Here is a 22,740-nt window from a genome sequence, read left to right on the forward strand (position 1 = left end):
TGAAGCAGCCAGGGTGTGAAGCAGCCAGGGTGTGAAGCAGCCAGGGTGTGAAGCAGCCAGGGTGTGAAGCAGCCAGAGTGTGAAGCAGCCAGGGTGTGAAGCAGCCAGGGTGTGAAGCAGCCAGGGTGTGAAGAAGCCAGAGTGTGAAGCAGCCAGAGTGTGAAGAAGCCAGAGTGTGAAGAAGCCAGAGTGTGGTTGGGTGATGGGCAGGGCCCTTTGAGGAGCCACTCAGGGAGGCTCAGCAGAAACTCAGAAATAGTCCTCTTTTCTAAGAGCCCGTATGACTTTTGTTTAAACAGGGTCTTTTTATGTAGCCCTGGCTGTCCTGGAACTCATTATGTAGACCAGGCAGATCTTATACTCACAAAGATCCACCTACTTCTGCCTTCTTCATGCTGGGATTAAAGGTGTGCACTACCATGCCTGGCATTTGGTGTGACCTTTCTAATCTCTAGTGTTTACTGTTGTTGGTCTTCCAGCTGCCTTCCGCCTTGCCCTGGTTCCATAGAGAGTTCTGTCAGCACCTTGTAAACTGTGTACAGTCTTCTCCATTCCCCTGGGTTTCTATAAGGCTGGACTCTACCTAACACTGGGCTGAAGCAAAAATGCATACCAATTAAGTCTGAATGAGAAACATTGGCGTTTTCCATAATGATTTTGTTCTTAACATTATAGGCTAAGTGAAATCCCAACCACACAAGTGAGTGTTCATTTCTAGATTAGCCCCGCCCCTTGGTTGGCTAACATTCCCTCATTTCTTGATTTCTTCCTTAGTTTTGTCTTACATCATCACTGTGGTGATTCTTCCTTTATGAGACCCCTGAACATAAACGTAAGAAGTAAAGGCAGAAAGAACAGCACATTTCCATATCTGGAAAGCCTCCGCCCAGGTCACCTAAGAAGGCAGAGACTTAAGCCCGAGGTTGTAAAATGCTGGCTCAGTTTGAAGCCTGCTTCCAGGTCAATATGTTTTATTTGGCAGCATTATGTTGTACCATACAGAGTTCCTTAAAAAAATAAATAAATAAAGTGGCTCACACTTTAAGGGCAAGGCACTCCAGTTTAGAATGGTCTGACAACAGCATGTCAATATTCTCACACAGTCAGTCACACAGGGCTAAGGTTGGGAACTGCCATCCCTCGTAGATAGTGGCTTCCCCTTCTCCATTGCTTCCAAGTGCCCTGATTTCCATACTTCTCCGGACTTTATGTTTTCAGTTGTTTTGCCTGGGCCCTGTAGCCATTGCATTTACCACCTTTGGTCCAAATAGACAACTTCTTAATGCATAGTTAAGAAGTGAGGTTAAGGGCTGAGTGTGTATTGCAGTGTTTCACACTTCTTAATGCATAGTTAAGAAGTGAGGTTAAGGGCTGAGTGTGTAAGGGCTGAGTGTGTATGCAGTGTTTCACAGATGAGTAAGACCTCGGATGCACTTTTCCCCCAGCAGTGTTCAGAGCTTCTGGCTCATGAAAACTGGTGGAAAAGAACAGATTGTTTCTAAGTTAAATACACAAAATTAGAGATTTGAAGCTAGGGTCCTGTGCTGGCTGCTTTTATGTCAACTCGACACAAGCTAGAGTTATCTCAAAGGAGGGAAGCTCGGCTGAGAAAAGGCCTCTGTAAGATCCAGATATAGGACACTTTCTTAACTAAAGGGGGTCCAGGCCACTGTGGGTGGTACCATCTTTGGGTTTGTGGTCCTGGGTTCTGCCCTGACTTCCTTTAATGATGAATAATGATATGGAAGCATTAGCAAAAATAAATCCTTTTCTCTCTAAGACAGTTCATAGATGAGCAGGAACATAAAGTATTTGTTTGTTTGTTGTTTTGTTCTGTTTTTTGAGACAGGGTCTTTCTATATAGTCCTGGCTGTCCTGGAACTCACTGTGTAGAACAGGCTAGTTTCAAAGTCACAGAGGTCCATTTGCCTCTGCCTCCCAAGAGCTGGAATTAAAGAAAGGTATGTGCCGCTAGGCCTGGCAGGAGGTGTTTGTTTTCATTTGTCTGGTTACCCGACTGAATATATTTTTCCAATTTCATACAATAACTTGCAAATCCAATAAAATTATATTTTGCATATGTGTTATATTTTCATTATCTATTCAGTTGATGGACTTCTAGGCTGGTTCCATTTCCTAGCTATTATGAATAAAATGGCAATAAACACAGGATTTCATGTAGCCTAGGCTAGCCTCAAACTTGCTACAGAGCTGAGGGTGATCTTGGACTAATCATTCTACCTACCTTCCCAAATCTGCACCGCAGAAGTGCACCACCGTACCAATACGATATATACATATAATGATGTCGTTATACTGTTATGTATTATTATATAATTGTTATATAATATATTGTTACATCATAATCATATAGTAATATACAATAGAATATATGTTTATAAATTAACTTTTAAAGATTAATTTAACATTTAAGATGAACCTAAGATATTTTCAAGTACTGAAGATAAACTTCATGGCTACTCATAAAAATTGATTTTTTTTTTTTTTTTTTGAGATAAGGTTTTACGATGTAGTCCTGACTGACCTAGAACTCACTATGTAGATGAGGCTAGTTTGGAGTTCACAGAGCTTTGCCTGCCTCTTGCCTGTTGAGTACTAGGACATTAAAGGCATTCCCTAGCACGCTCAAACTACTTGTTTATTTTTTGAAACTCTCTTCAGTGAGCGTCTGTGTACTGATCATGGCTTTCATAAGCTTGCTAATTTAAGCCAAAAGCTGGGTTCTAAAATAGTTTTAAAATGAGCTCCCTGAGGAAAGATGGGTCAGTAGTTACTGACTGCTCTTTCAGAGGACCCGGGTTTGAGTCCTAGTAACTCCAGTTCCAAGTGATGTGACATCCCTTCCTGGTCTCCTTTGGCACCAGGTATGAATACGGTACACTGCCATACATGCAAGCCAAACACCCACACACACAAAATAAACAAAATGAGCTTCCTGACATTTCTCATAGGAGAAGTTTCAGATGTACATAGTTTCTGAATGTTTGGTTCTCACTGCTTTTTTTTTTTTTTTTTTTTTTTGTAGAGTAGACAAGCAAAGGAAAAGGAGGGGCGGGAGGGGGGAGTAGGTGGGAAGAGCTTCCTGGTATGAAGCTTCTGGGTCCCTTGATGTGCCACAGACCCAAGGCCCGGCCCCCTCTGAACTTGTAGTGGTCTCTTCCCGCATTCACCTGGAACGAGTTCTAGTCTAGAACAAGGACTGAATTCTGCTCTACTCCCTCCAAGTCCAGCCAGGGTCCCGGCTGGTAGTGAGCGCTCTCTGAACACCTGGCACACGCGGCACACGCGGCACACGCGGCACACGCGGCACACGCGGCAAGCATAGGCGAGAAGTGTAGGTCTGGATGTTTTAGCTGCTGATTAGTGAGCATTGACCAAGGAAACTTAAGAAATAAGATCTTTTAAAAGAAATTTATGTTAGAAGACATAAAGTTCAGAGTCAGGGCAATTCCAAGCTGGACGGTGTCATGGAGGACCCAGATGTTTTTCAATTCTGTTCTCAACCATCAAAATATTGGTGATGTCATACGCAAGACGGGGTTGGTGTTCCAGATATCATTTGCAGACATGGTCATACCCAGCAAAGAAATGGTGCTATTTTTTATTGTGAATTCCAGCATTCTGCAGAAAAACTTTGACAAAGCTTCTAGTAGACTTCAACTGAGGTCCTTTGGTCAATATGACCCCCTCACTGACAACTACTGCCGGGTATACAGCATATACTGGGTATATGCACTGCCGGGCATACAGCGTATACCGGGTATATGCTGGTCACTGGTCTGATACACCAGTGAAAGCGGTGATGGAGAGAAGGAGAAAGACACATCACTGAATAGAGAGAGGCTGAAGGCAGGATGTATGAACATGGTACAGTGGAATCCCAAGGCTAATATGTCCTTGCCTGTGGAAGAGAAGCTAATAGAGGTTGTATGAGTGAAGGCCATAGGTCAATAGTACTTCTAAGGAACACCATGTGGCATTCAAGTCCAGACCTCAGCCCCATGGGACATGCACACTTGTTGCCTGCCGGGCCTAGTGCAGGCCCTTAGAAACTTCCTCATCTTGCAAATCTGTCTCCAGGGACCTCCTAGTCTCCCCACATTTAACAGCACTGATTTCAGAGGTTGTGGAGCAACTAGGTAGCTTCAAGACAATCTGCTTTATTATTAACGGTTTACCATTTGGGTGATGGATCAATTGTCACCCCAACATTTCAATGAGAAAATAGGCATAAATCTAACACACATGCTTTGAAGAAAGAACCTTGAGTTTTTGTTGTTAATGGCTTATTTACTTAGCTGGGGATTGCTTAATATTTCTATTAAAGAGTTGAATATACTGTATGCTCGTCATTCCTATAACCATGGGAGTGAAAACTCAGAAGTGAATTAATTTTTCCACCTTCTGTAGATAAACATCTGGCCTGTTGCCTTAGTTTCTGTTCTGTTGCTATGAAAAATGTTGTGAGGGAGAAAGGGTTTATTCAAGGCTCCCAGTTCCTGGTTCCAAGCATCCTGTCAGGGCTGTCACAGTGGCAGGAACTTGAGAGAACTGTCCACATCACACCCTCAGTCAGGAGCGGAGAGGAATGAATGAGGTCATTTGGGGTGGTGCTCACTTTGCAGACTCAGTCTCATAGGGCCCAGGATCCCCATGCTTAGGGAATGGGACTGTCCGCCATCAAACCAGGTCTTCCCATTCCAAGTAACTTAATCAAGACAATCCTTTCAGACATTCTCAGAGACTAGCCTTAATCTAAACAAACCTTCACCAGTGCGCCTGGAGCTCTGCCTCCTGAGTGTCAAGTTGACAGGATTCACCCTCATGCCCACTAAATTCTGGTAGACACATACCAATTGATATTACCATAAACACCCATATAATGTGGGTAAGGCTGAATCCCTCAGGAATCTGTTAATTAACAGGAAATTTAAGTGTTATGTTTAGAAATGACACACACTGCACTCTACATTGTCTTCATCTCCCTTGGGTGGGTGGATAAGGGAGAGAAGCAGGGACTGGCTTCTGTGCCTGTTGTCCTGTCCATCTCCTGGTGTGCCTGCTGTCCTGTCCATCCCCTGGTGTGCCTGCTGTCCTGTCCATCTCCTGGTAGATGCAACAGCAGACCAGAGATATTTCTGAGGAACATACCACATTGCCATGTGATATCCAAATCTTTCTGATATTATATTGGCAAAGAAAAACCCTTTTATTTTTTCAGGTTTTTTGAGATTGTATATAAGCTTCCTATTTATATCATATAACACCAGGTTTTTTTTTTAATGAAAACATTTGCTAATGAATGTACTGTTAATTTGTAGAAGTGTGTCACAGGTTCCAGAGTTAAATGAGCCTAGCATATAGTAACCTCCCATTAATACCTGTTTAGTGAAAGAATAAATAAAATGTTTATACATTATTGAATCTTCCAAGATAATTATGATAATTTTTTTTGAGACAGGATTTCTCTGTGTAGCCCTGGCTGTCCTGGAACTCACTCTGTGGACCAGGCTGGCTTCAAACTCCGAAATCCACGTGCCTCTACCTCCAAGTGCTGGGATTAAAGGCATGTGCCTGGCAATTATGATAATTTAAGGAAAACAAATTATAAACACTAATCTATTTGCTAGCATTAGTTTCTTTTAGAAAATATAGCTTTACCAATCTTTTGAAAAATTAACTTTTCCCAAATTAAATATTTAAGTGATATGGTAAATAGCTATTTTAGCTTATACACTAGAAATGAATATGTAATTTGGAAGGAAGAGACTAGAGAAATGATGTATGTGATTAAGTGAGAGCTCACATGCATCAGGAGTAGAATGTGTTATGGGACAGGGCTTTCCTCTTTTCAGATGGCACTCACTTCAGGGACATTCTAAGGTTCTGCCCTACTATCCCTTCATTCTTTAAAGTGTAACATTATTATTTTATTGTTGTTATTCTTGTACATATAAGTAAATCAGCATTATATTTGTTCATTCTCTGTATAGCATGGTTAATATAAATATGTCCCTTTATCTTAATAGTACCATTAATATGAAAGTATGTTGATAAGTTATAAACTTCATTTTTGAAAGTATTTTAGAATACAATGAAATGGCAGCCTTTTATTTTGTATAAAGTATTTTTGAAAATATTTTCAAAGTATTAGAAGATGAAAGGAATTTAACAATAGACATTATTGGTCCACGAGTCATGCTAATGGATACTCACATAAATAGCACAAAATACTGCCTCATTAGTGTGGTTGGTAAATTTTTGGTACTTTAATTTTCTCTGTTATTGTAAACCATGCATAAAATGCTTGCCTATTGAGAAGTGCAGAATTGCCAGAGCTTAAACAGCTGACATCTGCTTACTCTCTTAAAAAAAAAAAAAAAAAAAAGAATAACAAGCTATTTCAGCCTAATCTACCTCAAATGTGTTCATGTAAATGGAGGTCCATCTATTGACCTGTGTTCTTTTCAGCCCAGGATTGGTCCACATGGTTTATGAAGCCAGAAAGGCTGATTTGAAATGCAGATGTCGAGAGAGTGAAGTACACCCCCCCCCTTTTTTCTTTGCTGTATCTGTCAGGGTGAAGGATGGCTTGCACAAGGGTCAGTCACCCATACTCACTTAATTACTTTTCTTGGACCCACAGAACTGTCACAAGCTGTGGTGGATGCGGGAGCTGTTCCTCTTTTAGTACTCTGTATCCAGGAGCCAGAGATTGCTTTGAAAAGGATCGCTGCCTCGGCCCTCAGTGATATCTCGAAGCATTCACCACAGTTAGCACAGACGGTGGTGGACGTAGGAGCGATTGCTCACTTAGCCCAGATGATCCTCAACCCTGATGAGAAACTGAAGGTATTTACAACTTCGGTCAAGAGACAACAGACGAGCCAGTGCTCTAACAATCCAGGACAATGAAGATGTGTAACAGTCTAGTATGATAAGGAAAAACAATTAGCAAATACCATGGGAAGCAGACATGAATATATCATGCTTTGGGTTGTTTAACATAGAAATAATGCTTTGGGTGACACATTTAAGATGTTACTTAGAAATCTGTGTGCAATGCTGAAGATTCCAGATTGCATTGGTATTAACATTAATAATTAAAATAAGGCATTGGCCTGCCCCAAATAACTCAGTTGGGATAGTCTTGGACTGAAAACAGGGCCGAAAGGTTGTCTAGCCCATCACTAGAATATTTAAATTTCTTATGGAGATAGCCATGCTTATCAGCCCTCTGATAGCTTTCTAAATTTACCAGTTACACAGCGACACATGCATAGTTCTTAAAATATTAACATCAGCTAAGCAGATGGGGAGTTATTTCAGCTGGTACCAACAGCATGCCATAAAGACATTAATTCTGCTTGCTATTGTACTACATACTACACATATCAAATTAGCAAGCTAAGTATGTGTAATTAAGAAGGGATACTTAACCTAAAGGTCCTACATTTTAATTACATGTAAAAGATTTTCAAGTACTCAGAGACCTAATGAAAAAAAAAAACTAAAAAAAAAAACAAAAATGGAGTTTGTGACTAAGATATGAAATCCCAACAGCTCCAAAATCATGGCTTGTGTTAAATATCTGCACTGCTTTGTTTGCTGATAAAGAACTTAGACAGCTGAGGTACATCTGAGCTCTGAGGTGTACTAGTGGATTTGTAACATTTTGCTTCACTTTATTTTTTATTTTTTGCTTATCAGCAACAGGTCCTCTCAGCTCTGAGTCACATCGCAAAGCACTCTGTGGACCTGGCAGAGATGGTCGTAGAGGCAGAGATTTTCCCAGTTGTTCTCACCTGTCTGAAGGACAAAGACGACTTCGTGAAGAAGAATGCCTGTACTCTGATTAGAGAGATTGCAAAGCATACGCCAGAGGTAAAGGCAAAGCAGACGCAAACAAGACGCAGGCCTCGAGCCGAAGTTAAACTCAGTTCTAAATCAGACAGCAGTTTGGCTAGGAAGTCTAACGAGGCCGTTGCTCCTCGTCCTAGGCACTGCAGTCATTTTGGATGATGTGACTGTCAGTACGTGGTAGAGTGGATGCTCACCAGCATTCCTGGGCTCTGTCCACTTGATGGCATCAGCGCCCCTCCCCCATGAGACAATGAAACCTGACTCCAAATGTGGTCAGATGTTCTCTAGAGATCCACTGACCTGTATTAATGACATTTGAGTTTAAAATACAGTTTCTAATTATTGCTAGCTTTCCATTTCTAGATTGTGGGAAGACTCCGAGCCTCGATCATTCTTATTTTATGTCAGCTGGGAGCATGGGAATGATATTGGCTCTGTAGGTTAGGACCAACCACAGAGGCTCCCTGGCCTGCTGTGGCACTAAATAGCTAGCTGTTCTAATGTGATTTTCTACTCTGAGTTTTTAGGTGCAAAAGAGAGACAAACCAAGCCTGTGTTGATTTTGAAGTTGTTTCCGTTTCCTGTGTGTATTTTGACTAATCTATTTTTTATTTCATTACATATTAAAGTAAATTTCATCTAACATCTCTACGTAGTTGAGATTTTCCAGAACTGAAGTGCACTCAGCTAGTAACCACGGTTGGTGTGTGGGTAATTAGGTCAGATGCCAAGTCTGATGTGTTTGGCCATTGACTCATCCTTGTACTCAGACATTGTGAATGGAGACTTATTACACTTGAACGCTTCTTTAATAGATGCAGTGCCCTCCTAGAGTGGTATGCGCCCTTACCAGGTAGTGTGAAGAACTAAACAGAGTGGGGTTGAGTCTTGTCTAAAACCCATCTTGTGCTGTCTGGGGATTTGCTCTGTTCTCCCAGCTCTCGCAGCTGATTGTTAATGCCGGAGGTGTGGCTGCCGTGATCGACTGCATTGGGTCCTGCAAAGGGAACATCCGGCTGCCTGGCATCATGATGCTGGGTTACTTGGCTGCTCACTCTGAGAACCTGGCCATGGCGGTGATCATCTCCAAGGTTGGCTCGTGCATGCTTCGTTTCTCCTCCATTTCATGGTAGAACCGTAGGCTGACAACAGGATAGCAGACATAACTGGACGCAGTACGAGAATTGCCTAAATGTGTTCAGTTGTTTTACTGCTTATGTATGTCAGCATTTATTAGTATGTTTTCCGGGTGGGAGGGGGAATCTTTGACGAAAGGTGTGAGTTATAAAACATGTAAAGCTTTCTATATCTAATATCGACTTTTTATTGACATTACTGTAATCTGTCTTTAATTATTATGTAAATGTATATCTTGAAGGACTAATTGTGCGTACTTAAAAACACTCTAGCTAAGAACTTCCTTTAAATGACTTGTCCATTTGTCACTTCCATGCACCCAGAGGTCTGTGTATCCCTCCACTGCTGTCATCTGGGTCAGAAGATGGCTGGCTGGCTCTCTTTTCAGATGCAGCCAGGCACTCAGAGGGCACAGCAGGCAGCAGCACTTTTCTTGCTATGTTCTAGAAATTTAGCCTTTTCTCACTTTACAGCTTTGTATGAACCCTCTCTATAGTGTAGCCATGGCCCTTAGTAGGTACTCACAAAATGTATTGGAATACAGATATGGATTTCCTGAAGACCACTTCAAAGACTGAGCTCACACTGTGTGTGCATGGGGCAGCCCTCTAGGGGGGAGGGCTCTTATCAGCATAGAAAACCTGCTGCTGTTGGTTAAACAGAAATGGGGATTTTTTTCCCCCCCTTGCTAATCCTCACACAAAGGAGCCCCAGATCTTGATTTTCTACCTACTCCACACTGATGCCCCCTGTACTGAGCCCTCTCTCTCTGCTCTGCGTTTCTTTTGTTCTTCTGTTACTGCAGAACGACCAGGGCAGTAGTGGTGCTTTTGGAGGATTCAATAGGGATGTGCCTGGGGTTTTGATCCTTGGCTCCTTTGTCAGGAAGAAGCCTCATCATAATGAAGGGATGGGCTGCAGTTGTCTGTTCATCCTACATATCCTACTGAATCTGGCCAAGGACGCTCCCCTCCTTCAGTGAGGAGTGCTGCCTCTCCCACTGGCTTGGCTTTCAGTTCCTTGAGCATTAAGGTCGGGGCGAGGTCTGAGGCAAATCACACAGCAAGGAGAGCCATTTCCTCCTTGTCCTCGGAGGGGCTTCAGGGACAGCTGATAATGGCTACGATTTCTGGCTCTCGTTGCCTCTGAAGCACATTTATGTTCCTGACCTTACCTGTGCATTCACATAGCTTGGGGTGAAGTGCAGGGACTGTCTGTTGGTCCTCCCCTTGATCCTCTCTTCCTCAATCTGTCCTAAACGTGTGGGCTCCTTACCAAGTCACTCCATCCTCACAGCATGTAGAAACATGGTGAGTTTTAGGAAACTGAGCCAAAAGACAGACAGACAGACAGACAGACAGACAGACAGACAGACAGGAAAGGAAAAGGAAAGGGTAGGGAAGGGAAGGAAAGGAAAGGAAAGGGAAATGGAAAAAGGGAGAAAGGGAGAAAGGGAGAAAGGGAGAAAGGGAGAAAGGGAAAGGGAAAAAGGGAAAGGAAAGGAAAGAAAAAGAAAAGGAAAAAGAAAAAGGCTGATTAAGAGGCTATGCGGAAGGCATGCGTGATGGTCTTGACTTTTGCCATGCAGCATTAACGTGTAATACCAGTTTTCACAGTATTACATTTGAAATAATTACTATTGTCTCAAATTAATTATAAAATTATGCCTTATACAGAATCTAGGATTAAAAATTGATATGTTTATTTTATCTTTAAAGTTAACTTATTTTTATGTGCATTGGTGTTTTGCCTACAAGTATGTCTGTGTGAGGGTGTCATATATTGGAATTACAGACATCTGTGAGCTACCGTGTGTGTGTGTGTGTGTGTGTGTGTGTGTGTGTGTGTGTGCTGGGAATTGAACCCAGACCCTCTGGAAGAGCAGGCAGTGCTCTTAACCATGGAGCCATCTCTCTAGCCCCCTAATAGGTTTCATTTTTCCCCCTAGATCTTCAAACTTATTCTGACGACTTTTGATAACGTTTTTATTATTTAAACAAAATTGGAGTCTAAAATGCAAAATGCACACACATGCCACCAGTGTAACAAAAGCGACCTGGTCACATCTGGCCTGTGACAATGAGCAGAACTGTCCTTATAAAGTAGAATCGTGGGTTGTGCTTCAGGTCACATCTGGCCTGTGACAATGAGCAGAACTGTCCTTATAAAGTAGAATCGTGGGTTGTGCTTCAGGGGATAGTAGTGAAGTACGGTTCGTGTAAAGGCTCTTAGAGAGGGTTCTTGTTCATAGTCATCTGAGGCTCAGCTTGTAGTAGTTATTTTACTTTTAGATTCACTGTACTCGGGGTATGTATGTCACTGAGGGTTGAACTGAGAGCTGTCCTCAGTCTTAACTTTTTAAAGGAAAATAAAGTTTTCAGTTTGTCCCAGTGGAATCTGGTTTTGCCTGGTCTGAGGCATCTCTGTTGTTTGCTTAAATGGCTCTCTACCTGGGGAGGGTAGAAGCTAGTAGAGACATTCTTATTTAAGTTGAATTGTTACAGGTAATTAAGGTAATTTAGCTCTTGCCATTCTATTGACTTAAGAAATGGCTGCCCTTGTGATGGGAGCATTTATTGAACCAGAGAGAGAGAGAGAGAGAGAGAGAGAGAGATCAAGGCTGAAATGATTTCTTGTAATGCCTGAGAGACAGGGAGGACTTTAATCCTGCTCTAGATTTATAACGCTTGCTCTTTTGATCCCCACTGCAGGGTGTACCCCAGTTGTCAGATTGCCTGTCAGAAGAACCGGAAGATCATATTAAGGCTGCGACTGCCTGGGCTCTAGGGCAGGTTGGGAGGCACACTCCAGAACATGCTCGGGCTGTGGCCATCACAAACACGCTGCCAGTGCTGCTGGCTTTGTACATGTCCCCAGAGAGCTCTGAGGACCTGCAGGTGAAAGTACGTGCTTGCTTTGATCAGGGCTGGGAAGATGGGGTAGACAAGTTCTCATTCTTTAAAATATGTGGTTCTAACATCGTGGTTCTAACATCGTGGTTCTAACATCGTGGTTCTAACATCGTGGTTCTAGCATCGTGGTTCTAGCATCGTGGTTCTAGCATCGTGGTTCTAGCATCGTGGTTCTAGCATCGTGGTTCTAACATCGTGGTTCTAACATCGTGGTTCTAACATCGTGGTTTTCCTGATGGACTCTGTTGCTTTTCTCAGTCAAGCCATACAAATCCGTCAGGAGAATGGGGATCTTATCTCTGAAAACTGCTTACCCTTGTCTCCAGGGTCAGGGATGTCTTTTCCAGGAAATTTTGTACAGATAAATACTTGGATGTAAAGTGAATGTCTGGTTTTTACATTCTATATTGCTGTGGAAATAGGAATGAAAGAAAAACAGAATTTTTTGAATTTGGGTTTGCTAGAGAGCATCCTGTACATTTTACAGTGAAAAAAAAAGAATTTAAATGGTTTTTCAAAGATACAACTAGTTAGAAAATATTACTGTATTTACTTCTCCTAATTTCAAGATTGTCTGATTTTTTTTTTTTTTTTTTTTTTTTTTTTTTAAAAAAATTTTTTTTTGTTTTTTGAAACAGAGTTTCTCTGTGTAGCCCTGGCTATCCTGGAACTCACTTTGTAGACCAGGCTGGCCTCCAACTCAGAAATCCACCTGCCTCTGCCTCCCGAGTGCTGGGATTAAAGACGTGCACCACCATGCCCAGCTTTATCTGATCTTTTAATTCTGTGTCTTTTCTTTTTAAAATGTTTAAGATTCACAAAATTAAATTTTTTTTGAGTCATGTATCTTATAAAAGGCAAATTATAAAAAAACACTACTGACTGTGAAGGTGGTTCATGAAATTGGCATATTAAGTAGGGTGAACTATTTAATAATTCTGTAATTTCAAGGAAAGAAAAATATTTTCTAGAATACATATTAGGAAAATATGGAGGTCTTTTAACGGATTTGTGAGAATTACAGCAAAGACAGTAATTCAAAATAAGATAAGCACGGCCAGTCCAGTGGCTTGGAGGGTGAAGGGGATCTGTCCAAGCTGAAGACTTGAGTTTCATCCTCAGGACTCATGTGGAGGAAGGCGAGAATCTGGCTCAGGCCAAGTGTCCACTGAGTCCCACACACTCACTGCAGGCATAAGCTTGCATCCTCCCATACACACAAAATAAATGATAAATGTAATTAAAACCCAAAACAAAATTAATAGTGGAGTGCATTGAAATCTAATTAAATGAGTGAATTAATGAAGAGTGAACTCCGTGTGCTGACATGCAGCTTTGGATGACACGATAGAAAGTTCCCTTTGGTAAGTTTTATCAAAGTGACTTTCTTTATTTGGTTATATTTACATGCTCGTTTTCTGCAAATTGATTGTTCAAGTTGTAAGACTTTCCAGATCAAAGCAATGCTTACATAGATTCAGGGCTTCCCTCACATGACTGTCACAGTCAGGTAACCTGAATAATCAATACCTGACTGACAGAAGGATATCTGCAATTGGACCCTCCCCGGTCTTCTCCAGTTAAGCAGGTGTCTGGTTCTTCGACTCTCTGCTGAGAAATCCCAGACCCATTTGAAGTCTGATTTGTCCAAGTCTGGCTGATTAATAATGTAATCAACAGTACTGTAGGGACATCACTCTTGTTCTTCTCCAGGGTCTCTTGGAGTGTCCAGTGAAGTCTCTCAAGCTTGTTTGATTTAGCACTAGCTCACTGAGAAAATGTGTATCCAAAGCATTAGCAACTGTCTAGTGGCATTTCCCATTTGTTACTCTGTGGCAGCTTTCTAAGAATAAAGCTAGCTCAAGGTTGATTTTGTCTCAAAGGCATGTCATTGGTTCTAATGAGGGAGAGTCAGTGAGCAACCTCTTGGAATGACTCTTGTGTAGTCACTTGTTTGCTGCCCCTATGTTATTCTAATGCCCTAATGAAGAGTGAAAAGTCTGTTATCTGACTACATCATCTGATATATTTTCTTTAGAGCATCATCCTGACGTGCTTTAGCTTATGTTAACATATGAATCCTTATGAAATTGTCGAAGGCATTAACCATATCGATCTCCTGTTCTCATGGTCATACTTCCCATTGCGTTTTAGCAGCTTTATTGAGATATAACTTAGGTATCTTACCCACTTAAAGTATAAGATTCAATGGTTTTTAGTCTACTTACAGATTGTTAAATCATCACCACAAGCTGATTTAAAAAGTTTTTCCCTCCATCAATTGTCCTCTACATTCTCTTCTGCCCCCCAGGCAACTGTTAATTTTCTTCCTGTTTCTATGGGCTGATATAATACCCTGACCTTTTCTGTCTGATCTGAAGGAGTTTTGTTAGCTCGTTGTTTAATGTGTATGGCTGTCTTGCCTGCATGTGGTCTGTGTACCATGGGTGCCTGGTGCCCTTGGAGGCCAGAAGAGGGCATCAGATCCCCTAGATCTGGAGTTGTAACCATTGTGAGCCACCTTGCGGGTGGTGGGAATCGAACCTGGGTCCTCTGGAAGAACAGACACTATTAACTACTGAGCTGTCTTTCCAGCCACTAACCTGACTTAAAAGACTCCTCCGTAGTGCTTATCAGCCTTTTGATCTTCTCTGTTGCTGGATAATATTCCATTGTTTATCATTAACCAGTTGATGAGACACTGCGGTACTTAAATTCTTTATCTATTTGCACATGTTTTCATGTGGACATATTTTCTTTTAATTTTTAAAAACTTACTAGTAGTGTGTGTGCACATGTATGTATGTACACATGTACATATGTGCACATGCTGTGTGTGCATGGACACGTGAGCCATGGCTGTGTGTGGAGATCGGAGGCCAACTCTTCGGAATCTATTCTCTCCTCCCATCTGGAGATCAAACTCAGGGTGCTAGCTGGACTTAGGCATCAGGCACATTTACCATGTCTCTGAGCTGGAGCCTGCATTTACCATGTCTCTGAGCTGGAGCCTGCATTTACCATGTCTCTGAGCTGGAGCCATGCCTGCATTTACCATGTCTCTGAGCTGGAGGCATGCCTGCATTTCTTTTCGGTATATTTCCAGAAGTGCAATTGGTGGGCCACTGCTAATGCTTTAAGATTTAAGGAACTACTGAACTGTTTTCTTATACAATCAACTTTTGCACATACTTGCTAATAAATTTTATTTATTCACTCTATTCTTTTGCTATACTTATAGCTATCCCAAAGCATACTTTTGATTTTCATTTGCTTAATGGCCAACAGTGTTGAAAATATTTTAATATACTTCCTGGCTGTTTGTGAATTTAAATATGAATTTAAATATTGAATTTAAACTTAAATTGAAAATTGGCCTCGATCTCAAGTCCTTCTACATGTTAGGCAAGCCCCTGTCACTGAGCTATATTTCCAGTCCTGCCTATTTTTAAATAGGGTCATTTGAGTGTTAATTTTCACAGGTCAGAGGTAGGCAGGTAAGCAAAACCTTAAGTAACTAATAATTCTTCCATGTAGGACAATATAGTTGATTTTCATAGCATCCATTCCTATCTAAGAGAATGGTAATGATGTCTTTCAGACTAAGGGAAGGAAACTCAATGAACTTCTGAGGTTATTAGATTTCTTTTTAGAGCCCCGGACTAATGACTTGATCAGTCACCATCCACTTGGAATGGTCTGAGTAGGAGCAGGGCTGTCTGTGAGCTACGATTGATATAATTTGCACCATTACAGCTATTTGGCCTTGTTAGCAATAGCAGTTAAGTTAAATGCCTTGGTCTGCTAAGGTCACCATGGCCGTAGATGATTTACAAAGGGGCAGTACAATCTGCTATGTTGGAAACTGGAGTTTTCTTTACTTCACACTGCTCGTGGGCTGCCTTTCTCCACTCTGTAGTTGGCCCATGCAGCAATGGAGTCTGTATAAGACTCCTTACTCTGGCTTCACTACAGAAAACCTAAAATCCAAGAGATCCTTAATGATAGCACAAATAGAACAAAAGTTTTGCTGACTACAGTTGTCATGTATAAAGTCCACAGTATAAAATCAAAATGGTCCTTCATTTCAAGAGCATTGCCAGACACACAGTAACAAAAGCAGAAGGGCAGGCGTGCTCTGACTTCAGAGGACTAAAGGCGACCTAAGGTAGCCTGGAGGCTCACCACACCCAAGATGTGGGACTCTAGAGAGAACTAGCGATGGGCAAACAAGTACACGTCATGCAAAGAAACCGCATGAGAGCTGGCCATGCTGCGGCAGTGCTCTGTCACAGTGAGGCCCTTCAGCCTGGTTACAGTAGGGACAGCAATATCGTATCAGTTTGAAAGCGGGGACAGCACGGTGGGGAGTGGAGGTAGGAACAGTACTTGTGGTACTTATGTTTTGGGGAGTGATTCTCAGTTGACAGTTGATTGGACAGTTGAGTAGATTCTGTTTTGTTTCTACTTGAAAATGGATCAGTTTCTATCTGTGAGCTATAGCAGAGTCTACAAATACACACTGAGTAATTCACACACTAGACACTTATCAATGCATCTAAGTAAAATGAACTTGTTTAGATAGTATAGAGTACCTATACAAATAGATATTATATATAGCTGTTTATACAATGTGTATAGATTTAAATAGAGAAATAATTATATAATTATATATTATATATTATTGTATATATTTTGTAATAATTGTAATCTTATATTGTTGATCAAAACAAATGCAATGCTTTAGTTATCTGTTTAATAGCTATAAATGTATAGATATATATTTATTTATTCTAATACATATTAGTTTACAGTAAATAACTACATTTTATAGTTTTTAAACTTTGTAGATTTTTTTGTTTTGTTTTGTTTTGTTTTGTTTTGTTTTGGTTTGTTTTGGTTTTTTCGAGACAGGGTTTCTCTGCGTAGCCCTGGCTGTCCTGGAACTCACTCTGTAGACCAGGCTGGCCTCGAACTCAGAAATCCTCCTGCCTCTGCCTCCCAAGTGCTGAGATTAAAGGCATGTACGGCTGGGGCAATGGCTTAGCTGTTAAGTTGTGCAGAAAATTGTTTAAAAATGAAATAATCGTTAGAAACTGATTTCATTTTCAAATTCCAGAAATATGAGACATGAGTTGCCAAGATTTTTATTTATTTTGCTTTGTATTTCAACAGAGTAAAAAGGCCATAAAGAATATCATTCAAAAATGCACCTATCTTCCAGCGCTTGAGCCGTTTCTCTATGATGCGCCTCCCAATATCCTGAAGTATGTGGCTGGACAGTTCAGTAAGGTGAGAAACTCTCTCATAGCCTGGAAAGGGAAGAGCACGAACAGTACCTGTGAGCTTGCTTGTCTGAGCCTTCTGTAAAGTAGGCTCTGGGCTTTACTGTTTAAGGTTCAGTTCTCACCAATCTCAGTTGATACAGGTCACAGACAAATGAAACAACACTTCATACTTTGTCATATAGTTCTCAAGTTCTGCACTATCTCCTTAAATAGTATAGAAGACAGTAAGAAGCTCCCTAGATGGTTTATGCTAGAACCTACCTCTTTAGTAGTTTCCAGTGTCCTTTAGTCTCACTTTTAGCCTAGGGACATCTTTAGAAAAGGAAAATGGTCTTTGAGCCAGTGAAACACATTTTAGAAACTCTGTACTGGAGATGCTCCCAGTCACCTGGCACACAGTGACTTCTTATGAACAATTTACCCAAATGTGACTGTCATGCTTTATAGATCATTGCAGATTGACAGTAGTGCAGAAGGTTGAGCTGCCAGAGTGCAGAGTCAAGAAGGCAGATCTGACAGCAAAGAATGGCGAGAGTGACTGTGTTACAGTACTAACAGTCGGGATGGTCAAACTATACTCTGCATATCGGAAGTAAAGCAGAGTCAGCGGGGCTGTGGATATGCCGCATCTCTTAGGAACACTGCCTGTTCTTCCGACCTGGCTTCAATTCCCAGCACCCACACAGCAGCTCACAACTGCCTATAACTCCACTCCCGGGAATCCATGGCCTCTTCTGGTCTTCATGGTCGCATGTACACGGCACACGGGATTAAATACAAAACACTACACACATTATGAAAAATAAATTATTTCCATGTAGACTGAGGCAGAGGCAGGTGATTCTCTGTATATTTGAAGCCAGCCTGATCTACATAGAGAGTTTGAGACCAGACAGGGCTGCAAAGTGAGACCCTCTCAAAAATAAGCAAGCAAGCAAGCAAGCAAGCAAGCAAATAAAAATAATAAACAACAAACCCAAGAAACAAATGAAGGGAGTTGGGACCCGTACAATCCTGTGCTACGGTGCTTAGACTCCTTTCTGCTGCTTTACATTTTTTGTTTTTGAAGGATGGCACTTAAAGCCACACACATGGCGGCTGCTCTACCTTGGAACACAACTATAACTATATTCTAAGTTACACCTCTAATTGTAAGGAAAGTTTTGACCCTCTAAACCTTTGTTTGTTTACACATAAGATCAGATTAAGGGAACTTTCTCTATAAATGGTTATAGAGATTAAATGAGTAGCATGTGGTAAGAGTTTAGCTCAAGCTAAGTTACATAAAAATACCCAAAATGAAAGCAAAAACAAGCAAAAACTGTTTTTAAAAGACACAACATTTGGGCCTAGTGACATGATTGAGCAGGTGACGGCGCTCCTATCTCACCTGCCAACCCTCACGTGATCAGGAACCTACCTGGTGAATGGAGAGAACCAACTCCGCAAGTTGTCTTTTGGCTTCCATCCATGTGTTATAGCTTGTGCAACCCTCTAGTACAGGTGGAGTGTTAAGGGGCTGGTGAGCTGTCTCCGTAAGCGCAGACACTTGCCACCCAGGCTTCCCCCGAGTGTTGTCCCTGGAGCCTATATGAAGATGGAGAGAGGACTAACTTTACAGGGTTGTTGTCTGATTCCATGTGCACATTGTGGCATGTGTGCCCACCCCCAATAATAAGAAAACAAGCGAACAAAACTGCATGTGCTTAAAGCCAACTAAAGTTTCTTTAGTTAGTGAGAGAAAACAAGCTCAGTCGAGTAGTCAGTTTTAATGCTATTTATTATAAACAAGGTCATTTTTTTTTTTCTGCCTCCTTCTCCCCTCCATCTCTCATTTCTCCTCATTCATCCCCCTACCTCTATCTCCAGCGCTTTGGATCAAACTCAGGGACTTGTACATGCTTGTCAAATGTTATCATTGAACTGCCTTAGTCTTTTAAAGATAGGGTGCCATTATATGGTCTATATTGACCTTTAGTTCTTAATCCAATTAGCTCATGATCCTCTGGCCTTTGTCTGCTAAAATACAGATGTATGCCACCATTCCCAGTCTGTACTTTCTTAAAGGAGGTAATATTCAAGCTGAGTATTAAACAGTGGGTAAGGGTTAACCAGGCAAGGGGCGTTTCCTCAGTGGGAAATGCAAACAATCACACAGCTTTCACGTTCTGATGTTCTAGAGACAAAGCTTGGGGTAAAGACTCGTGAGTCTGGAACTTGGAGATGTATTTAGGAGATGATGGGAGAGGCCCTTCTTTTCCTTGTTACAGAGCTTGCTTTCACTTCTGTGGAGAGCAGGGAGACCTCAGATCCACGCAGCTTTAGGTATGAGTAGGTCTCGACCAGCGTTACTCATCACATACCTTTATTTTGTCTCTACTACACGAGGGTTAATGTACTTTGAAAAAGAATGTATTTTACTTCAAACCATCACCTCTTTAAGTCATAGGTACTGTGCTGAAAAGTTCTCTTCTACATTAATTCTGATACAGTATAACTTTTGAAGAGAAATAACTTGACTTGGAAAAGTAAAGATTACATTTGTATCTGTTTCTATTCTCAAGGTGCTGCCACATGATAGCAAAGCTCGTAGACTTTTTGTAACAAGTGGTGGACTTAAAAAGATCCAAGAGATAAAAGCAGAACCTGGTTCCATCCTCCAAGAGTACATCAACAACATCAACAGCTGCTACCCAGAGGAAATAGTAAGGTGAGAAAGATTCATGTTAAGCAGCTCCATATTACAAACCACTTTTTTGGTTTTCATATCTGTGTCAAAATGTAGACTTTGGAGGCTGGAGATATGGCTCAGTGATAAATGTAGGCAAGAGGGCTTGAGTTTGAATCCCTACATCTGTGTAGAACCTGGGCTACACATAGCCTAGGTATTAGAAGCAGAGACAGGTAGAACATGGAGCTGACAAGCCAGCCAGATAATTGATGTCAGTGTGACTGATTCGCTGAGATTCTGTCTCAAAAACCAAGGAGGTGAGTGATGTGCTTATGTCCACATATATCACATGTGCATAGAACACACACACTGCATATAACATACATACAAAAGAAGAAAAAGAAGAGGGTAAGAGGAATAAAAAGATGAGGAGAAAGAAGAAAGAGGAGGAGGAAGAAGAGGAGGAAGAGGAAGAAGAGAAGGAGAAAGGGGGGGCAGCTGTTCATTTTGTTGTTTGAGATAGATAAAACATTGCCCTGAATTCACTAACCCTTCCCTATTAGCCTCTCCTCTCAAGTACTGGGATTAGAGCCATGTGCTACTAAGCCTGGTTTGAGTTCCTTTTAGAATCTTACAATTCCATGTCTGTGTATGTGCACATGAGTGCAGGTGCCCCTAGACAGGTCCCCTGTCCTCAGGTTCCTACGTGGGTCCTCTGAAAGAGCAGTATGTGCTTCTAACTGCTGAGCCATCTCTCCAGTCCAAGTTATGCATTCTTGAGAGGCTTATGAGAACTTGAAACAATTCCAATAAGCTAGTTTAAAAATTATTAGTACATTAGTATATGATATCAAAGGAGTAGTATGCCATAGCATATATAAAGACACATGAATAACAAAAGCTATACAATAAAACATTTTTTATTAGATATTTTCTTTATTTACATTTCAAATCTTCTGGTAGTACTTTGTCCAATTTTCTGATTTCCAGAGTGGTTGTACAAGCTTCCTCTTTCTCCACATCCTTGCCAGCATCTTCTGTCACCTGAATTTTTGATCTTAGCCATTCTGACTGGTGTGAGATGGAATCTCAGGGTTGTTTTGATTTGCATTTCCCCGATGATTAAGGATGTTGAACATTTTTTCAGGTGTTTCTCAGCCATTCGGTATTCCTCAGTTGAGAATTCTTTGTTTAGTTCTGTACCCCATTTTTAATGGGGTTGTTTGAATTTCTGGAGTCCAGCTTCTTGAGCTCTTTGTATATATTGGATATTAGTCCTAACAAAACATTTTATCAAAGTTTGCTTTTGTACATGGATGTATGTGCATTCAGGAAGAATACTATTTTGTGTAATCTTAAGATAACTTTCAATTCACTGTTCTAAAAAACAAAATAAAATAAGAATGGAGAAAACAAAGGGCAAGCTAAAGGCCCCCAGAGAGGAAACAATCCATTCAGAACCCAGCCTCCTCCCAGTCTAGGAGGAGGTTCATTTGCTTACACTAAAGGCCATTTGAGATGGCTTAGTTTAGCACTGAAGAACAGTTACAGGGAAGGGATTTCTCACTTAGCTGCTGTTGTTACTCTTTGAGGAAAACTCAGCTCCTGTGGTGTGTCAAGACAGACCTAGGTTCCTATCTCAGTTCTTATTATTTCCTAAGTGACCTTGAAGACAATTATTTCATTCTTTAAGCTTGGATTTCGGTATTTGTAAATGTTATTACCTATTTAGAATCAAATGACATCCTAATGAAAGGGCTTAAATAAGTAAGAGTCCAATTCAGGCAGCATGTCTTATTGTCTCTTTTGGGGTCTCTCTGTTCTCACTTTTTTCCTCTTGAGATTAAGTAGCATTATTAGGTAAATCAACTTTAATCTTATAATCATATTAGAGACATTATATAGTAGTACTTGGGTCCTTACTTTTTGCTATTTGTTTTGATAATAAAATGCATAGCAAGCAAAGTGTTCATTCCAAATTTACAAATATAAAATTATTGCAATGTATTTAAAATGCCTTTTATTGTTGAGCTGGAGTTACATAGCTTTTCCTAATAGGAAACTACTTTTAAATTCCTTACCACCATAGTAGTTGGAACGAGGTCCTTCTCATGATAAATGAATAACTTGACATTTTTATTTATGGGTCTGTATTTTGAGGCACACATGGAGTTGGTTGCAGCTATGAGGGGCTGGGCAATTCTAAGTGCCTGCTCTGTTGATGATCTGGGGATCTTTAGTCACTTCTTGGCTGCTGGGAATCCTAGAGACTATGAAGTCTCTGAGGTATTTGGTGAAGGACATTTGGCAATGGCAGTAAGCTTGGAAAGGAGTCTAGTAAAGCCTCGAGAATTATTGGTACACCCTGATTGATATAGAGTGACTTTTAGTTTAACAATGTCCAGTAAAAATATAACATGAGCCACATGTATGATTTCCAATTTTCTGTTAGTCACATTTAAGAAAGTAAAATGAAAGGGCAAATATGTTTTAATAATTTTTTAAGACTCCAAGTATCTGACTCTTATAATTTTAACTTGTAATAAATATAAAATTAGTTATTTTACATTTGTATAATATTTTGTTACTTCTAGCGTATCTTAATCCAGGTGGTAAATCTCATTGGAAATATTTGGGTTCAATTTAGATCATATAAAACTAACATGGGAAAAGCAGACTCACAAATGATTCCAAACATGTTTTGTGTTTTCCAGGAATTGATTTGTCAGTTTTGAAGTTAAAATTTAAAATTTAGTTTCTTAACCATAGTAGTTATATTTCTTTTTTAAAATTATTTTATTAGATATTTTCTTCATTTACATTTCAAATGCTATCCCGAATGTCCCCT

The 22,740-nt window shown here is 40.7% G+C and overlaps 1 protein-coding gene across 1 annotated transcript in view; it reads left to right on the top strand.

Annotated features, from left to right (window-relative positions):
- Spag6 (sperm associated antigen 6) overlaps positions 1 to 22,740 on the top strand; it is a 48,078-nt gene that overhangs the window by 23,309 nt on the left and 2,029 nt on the right. The window contains exons 5-10 of the mRNA XM_021194582.1: positions 6,668 to 6,873; positions 7,732 to 7,905; positions 8,823 to 8,975; positions 11,733 to 11,924; positions 17,109 to 17,225; positions 19,786 to 19,931. Of these exons, the coding sequence (XP_021050241.1) occupies positions 6,668 to 6,873; positions 7,732 to 7,905; positions 8,823 to 8,975; positions 11,733 to 11,924; positions 17,109 to 17,225; positions 19,786 to 19,931 (988 nt within the window). The remainder of the gene's footprint in view (positions 1 to 6,667; positions 6,874 to 7,731; positions 7,906 to 8,822; positions 8,976 to 11,732; positions 11,925 to 17,108; positions 17,226 to 19,785; positions 19,932 to 22,740) is intronic.

Source organism: Mus pahari, chromosome 3 (genome assembly GCF_900095145.1).
Source record: "Mus pahari chromosome 3, PAHARI_EIJ_v1.1, whole genome shotgun sequence".
Lineage (NCBI taxonomy): Eukaryota > Metazoa > Chordata > Mammalia > Rodentia > Muridae > Mus > Mus pahari.